Consider the following 6,002-nt stretch of genomic DNA (forward strand, 5'->3'; position numbering starts at 1 on the left):
AGTCTTCAACATTGCAAATTTTGTCACAAAACACAAACTGTACATGAGTATTTTCCTTAATGTTAATTATTATTTATGTCAGATGTCTCCGGACACGTCATTTCAGCTCAGAGGCAAAGCGATCACACACGGCTTCTTACCATCTTCTTCAGAATACACTGGTCTCACATGCGCCTTGCAGGCTGACGGCTTTTAAACAGTCAAAGGTATTAGTGCAACCTCACTGCTTAGGACAGGACGAAAGGCTGAGAAACGGGAACCACCCAATAAACCCTCAGCTCCTTCCCAAGCCCGACAGATTTCCACTCCTCGTGTACCAACAGCCAGGCTACTACTGCCTGCAAGTGTCATGAAAAGCCTCAAGCGTTCGGAAATCCCTCCACGTGGGTGGCAGGCCGTCCTGCAGGAACTTTCCGCAGCGCTGGCACGGCGCCTGGAACAGCTTTATGTAACTTCTTAACCAGGTCTACAAGGAAAAGGGAGAGAAATGAAGAAAACTGGTTATGGACGTTCCCCTTTGTCACCACTCTTGTCAAACAGCCATAGCAAGGACAGGGAATGCACTTTGGCGAGGCCCCAGTGAGGTATACAGTGACTTTATAAACAGAAACATGCAGAAGATTACAAGGTCGCTGTACAGCTGGATTCCCACTTTATTAATCATCTTCTGCTTTTTTTAGTCACTTAAGCAAATTTGTTAATAGAAACCCATGCGCTCCGAGCAGGAGGTGTTCACAGCCACATAATCACAACGGAAGGGAAGCATTGTAACGCTCCTCACATTTTTACTGCAATATAATTGTTCCTGATGGGCACCTTCTTCAATCGAATATTGGTTTGTCTCGTCCTATGATCATCTATCACACCCCTGCTGCAATCATGCTGCAACAGTCTGAAATCTTCATAGCTGAAGATATAAGGACTTTCACAGCGAGCTAACGAACTTCCTCTCTAATGCGATTTTAAGATCAATACGCATTGGTCATAATACTGTACTATTGAAAATCTGATTACACTACTAAATATATCTGTATGTATGTATATAAAGGGCTAGTGCTGAACGGCACAGAGTAAGCCCAGGTGTTCCCAGGTGAACTTCCTGCCTCTCAAGTGGGCTGTTCCCATGGTCATCCATGGCAATGAGCATCACTTAACTCCCAACTCAAGGAGATACGCAACCAAAAACCACCTAGACCAGCAGATTTATACTGCAAAGGATGCACATGAATCTTGTCATTTAAAGTCCTATTGCATTACATCGATAAGAGAAAATTGTTCTCCGAAGAACAGGTCAGCAGAGTTTATTGAAACAAATCCTTCCATCTTCATCAGAGCCCTCTCTATAGCAACCGAACCTTTGGCCGTCAATAACTCTTCTCCAAAAGAATGGGATCTTCTCTGGGTTTAGCAGTAAATATGGGGACAAGGGCAGCAGAACACTACAAGTAAATTGCTGTCATTTACTTCAGCTCGGATGGGCTTTGCTTGCACTACAGAGAAATCGAATTTTCTGAAGCATAACACGAAAATAGGTAAATGAAGTTAAATTGTGCACTTGAGACATCTGTTGAAAGGAAAAAAAATGTGTTCTTCATTCCCATCAGAAAATCAGGGCTCCCCTACATCCTGTCAGGTGGATCGCACAACTGACATGTGAAAGGCCCAACATATCGACACTGCTGGTGTACATCTGGGCTTGCTTCGTTAAAAGTTCTAGTAATGTTGTATCGAATCAATAAGGCAGAGGTCCACAGCTTAAGCAAACCTGCTACCCATTCTATTAAACATTAATTTTCAGAAACGCATTGAAACATGAATTTGACCAGTAAGAGTTGCTTTCACCTCTCAAAACCTATTCTTTTAAGATGCACTCCAAGAGAAAAGATCTTTGCAAATCTCTCATGTAGTGGGTGTTTTATTAAACAAACCAACCAGCACAGCAGGTAAGGGAGTCTGACTGTTCCAGAATTACACTGTGGAAATTGAAGATATAAAAGAACCAATGCTACTGTACACACGTAAAGATTGTGCATGGCAAAATTAGATGTTTGTTTTTAGCAGTCTCAGTTACACTGCGCCGGGTGAAGGGATAACGTAAAGGAAGTAAACAGAGGGAAAAGTCTGATAGGCAGAGAAAGCCTCTCCCACAAGGCTCCTTTTGGGAGAACAGCAAGAGTCTCCACTGCCAAAATTCATCTTGGTAGAAGGAATTCTGAATCATAAAACCTTGTTCTCACCCTCTGATTAACCAGGCTGCTTATATCTAAGTTTATTTCACAACTAAAATTCTAAATATAAGCAGAATTAAAGCTTATAAACTTAAATCTGTGTCTCAAGGCAGAGCAATATTTGATTAATTTTATTCTGTAAGCATTCCCTCGGTTCCCAAAACCACCTGCTGCTGTGCTGGGTGAGTAGGCTTCCAACAGCAATTATCCCAGGGCAATGAGAATAAACTCTCCAGCCTTGTCCAGGTATGAGATACAAAGAATTACAGTTAATCTCTACAGTCTGGCTTGTTTAAACAAGGGAAACAACTGCATCACATCTGCCTAATGGCCATCACTGTGAGCATGCCGAACTCTTATCTGGAAAAATGTGTTTTCCAATCCACTTACCATGAAAGATCTGACCACCACATCTGGCATTTGAGGCAGCTGGTAGTGCAACAGAGCAGTGGTCGCATGATCTGTTACCTGTGTCAGACAAAAGGAGAATATACTCTTATTTTTTCTGTATTTTCAGTGTTCATCTGCAGGAAATGTACAAATTCCACGGGGAAGTAGCAAACCAAGGATTACACGGCTGTGAAGACATTCTCAATGTAATTTTGGGCAGCTTTTGCCAGGTAGCTTCCATTCCCTGAGTACCCTCTTCTCCATTTTTTAAATGAGAAAAGTTAAAATATTTAACTCTTGTAGTCCTATTTCAGGTTGCTTACGTTGAACAGACAGGAATCGAGCTCTCTTCATTTCCTCTGAAACCAGGAATCAATTAATACGATTACGGTTTACGAATACTTGCATTAGTAAAAGATTTCTGACAGAAAGCTTTTTAATTTCCCAGACAGGGCTGTAACAATATCTTACACCTGGGAATTGCAGCTAGACAGAATACATATAAAATGTATACGTATAATAACAAGAATAATTAAACAAAAAATCAGGAAAACCAAACAATGCTTTGATAATGTATTTTTTTAATCACAACCATTTTTAGTAGTTCTGGAAGGGGGCACTTTCTGACAGCTATGCTACCATTCACTAACAGTGTGCAGCCTGTCAACTGTGCTAACAACTTAGGAAGCCAACAGCTTGCTGCTCCTCAGAACTTCTAGGTTGAATGCAGAAATGATTGTCTACTTAGTGATTAAATTGCATTTTCTAGTTTTAACATGGAAAAGTAATGCTCTTCCAAGGGCTTGTCTATACGCTATAGTAAATTTTGAGTAAGATAAAGTGTGAACTGAAATTACAATTGCTATTCCCAGCAAACTCCACTCGTTCCTGATTTGTATTTGGTCTAATTCAGCAAAGCGAATCGTGCTGAAGCACTCGAAACTTTCACTGGAGAGGAAGAGGCTCGTGCTTGGAGCTATTCAGGGAGGTGAATCTGCAGAAGATGCAATTCCTGAATAAATCCGCGTACAGACAGGCTCTAGTTCACACCATGCAAACTTCCTCCGCAGAACACCACATCGAATCAGTCCTACACAGAATCCGGTTTTAAGTTGCGCTACAATTTTAGAAGCAGATTCTGCTCCCCATCATTCGCGCGCACGCCTGACTCCAAAAGCAGCTCCATTCAGCGCGAACAAGGACGCGCAAGTCTGACATTTGGAAGGGAAAACTTTTGGGATTGTGTCCATTCTGGTGAGTCTGCAAAAACAACCGCAAAATGGACCTCAACCTGCCGAAGCCATTTCTGTTACCATTTGGAATTAAAAAAACCCTAGAACTAAGGTGATTAGCAGTGCATTAATAGAACTGCATAACTCAAATCAGTCACTTCTTTTAAACACATCTCATGTAGCGTTCGGAAATAACTGTAATCCTAGCTAGATGAATTTCTTTCTTTTAAGACGGTGCTTTCATAGGACAGTACCAGACATGACAAAGAACAGAAAGTTCTGAAGATATTTATGAGCAGCCGCTCTCCTTCTGCTCTATTTCTACTTCTAACAAACTGTAGTTTTTGTTTTCCTGAACAACAAAGTTGTTTTCTCTTGGCACTGAAGAAAGTTGCTTAAAAAAACCCCGCACGCTATTAACAAATTTAAATTGACTGGCCACTTTGGCAAAGTTGCACATATGCTGTTCCTATTGTAATGTAAAGCTAATGAGATTCCACAGGGAGATAAAAGCCATCCCAGCATTGCTAGAACACTAATAATGTTTGCTGAACAAAAAGGAGGCAATTTCTACCATAAGCAAGTGCTGATAAAATGCTTCTAAAAAAGATCAAAGTGGGTGTCAAATCTGAGAAAGAGGAGTCTGGGACTGACCCCCCCAAAGCCAGCAAACAATACGGTATCAAATAGAAAAGAGCTGGGCAAGTGGTAAACTGGCCAGTGCACGGGAGAGAGGGAAGAATTAACACCCCCCAAGATAACAGGGATGATGAGAGAAAGTATAAACTGCTCAAGATTAAAAGAGGAAAAAAAGAGGGGGGGATAAATCAATACCCAGCTTTACTAACGGCAATACGATTTCACCCCACAGCGTATGTGCCAGCTGACTTAAGGGATACACTTTTTCTTCAGCCAAGTTGGAATCACAAACTAATTTATTCTGGGTGTAGGATGATATTTTGTACATTTCAGGGCTTTATTTTATTGACTTCACTTTCACTGTGATATCTTACCTACTGCTAAGTTATCGGTCACTTTCTCATTTCTCTACCTGTTTTCACAAGGAACGTATTCAGAAGAGCACGCATTGATTGGGATCGCTGCTGCTCTGGACCTCGGAATAGATTTTCAAGTGATCTTGCAGAAAAGCTCAATATTTGACGATTGATACATTGAAAAGCATTTGGGGCTTTTGTTGGGAAAAAAGTAAAAAGGCAAGACAAGGCAATCTCCTGAAGCCACAATCTTGCTAAATAAAATAGCTACTGTATAACTGAACATGTTCCCACTTTGAGACTTCAGTTACATAGGAAAAAAAAGAGACAGTTTTGGTTTTCTCCTTTAAACAAACGTAAGCTGTCTTGGGCTGTATGAAATAATTCTGCTTTCACAAGGTACAATCTTGTTTCCCGTTTGAATAAGAAAACATCCCTTCTTGCTAACAGTTAATTATATCGCCTGAGATTTTACTTATTTTCCCCTTTTCACTTCCAAATTTCAAGCTGACTATAACCATGTTCTTAAATGCATCTCCGCTCCCTTGTCTGGGGCACTGCGTATATCAGGAATACAAACCAGACTGATTCGGGATCAAACCTCATCTTCATTGAGACTTTGGGCAAATCAAATCCTCCACGCTTGTCACTCCTGGTGAACAAGCAGACCCCAGAAAGTGACCAGGGCCGGCTGGGTACCAGACTCCTGATTTCCCTCTCGCATCCGACTGCTCAGCTCGCCTGCTCAGCAAAGTGATAAACAGCTCCTGAGACCAACATACGGCGATGAGCAGAAAACAAAATCCCTGTTATTTGTCTCGGCCAAACCAACACCAGGCATTTCTAGAGCATTTCTTTACCTGCTCAATAGTATTGCTCTGCTGGAATGTGCTTTCCAAAGGTGATACAGCTGAAAAACGGCATTGTTGGGCCTTGCCGACACCTGATAGTCACACAGCATTCCCAAAGCTGGAAATTCATTCCTTTCTTTTTTAAAAAAGACATTCTACAATTCACAGGTTGGAAAAGCTGAACAAGTGCCTCCTCTAACTGGAATAAGCAGCACAAAAGCAAGCATCTATGGCACAGCTTCGCTCCACCATACACTAGGTATGTTATATATATACATATATATATATAAAATATAACTTCATACA

At 41.2% G+C, this 6,002-nt stretch overlaps 1 protein-coding gene across 3 annotated transcripts in view; it reads right to left on the reverse strand.

Annotated features, from left to right (window-relative positions):
• Positions 1-331: 331 nt before the first annotated feature.
• The window catches only part of MED27 (mediator complex subunit 27), an 87,994-nt gene continuing 82,323 nt past the window's right edge, over positions 332-6,002 (reverse strand). For all 3 annotated transcript variants that reach the window (XM_010193089.1, XM_010193096.1, XM_010193083.1), the window contains 2 exons: positions 2,619-2,696; positions 332-466 (listed from right to left, as the gene is read on the reverse strand). In XM_010193089.1, coding sequence (XP_010191391.1) covers positions 332-466; positions 2,619-2,696 — 213 coding nt within the window. The remainder of the gene's footprint in view (positions 467-2,618; positions 2,697-6,002) is intronic.

Source organism: Mesitornis unicolor, unplaced genomic scaffold, assembly GCF_000695765.1.
Source record: "Mesitornis unicolor isolate BGI_N332 unplaced genomic scaffold, ASM69576v1 scaffold3161, whole genome shotgun sequence".
In the NCBI taxonomy this organism is placed as follows: Eukaryota; Metazoa; Chordata; class Aves; order Mesitornithiformes; family Mesitornithidae; genus Mesitornis; species Mesitornis unicolor.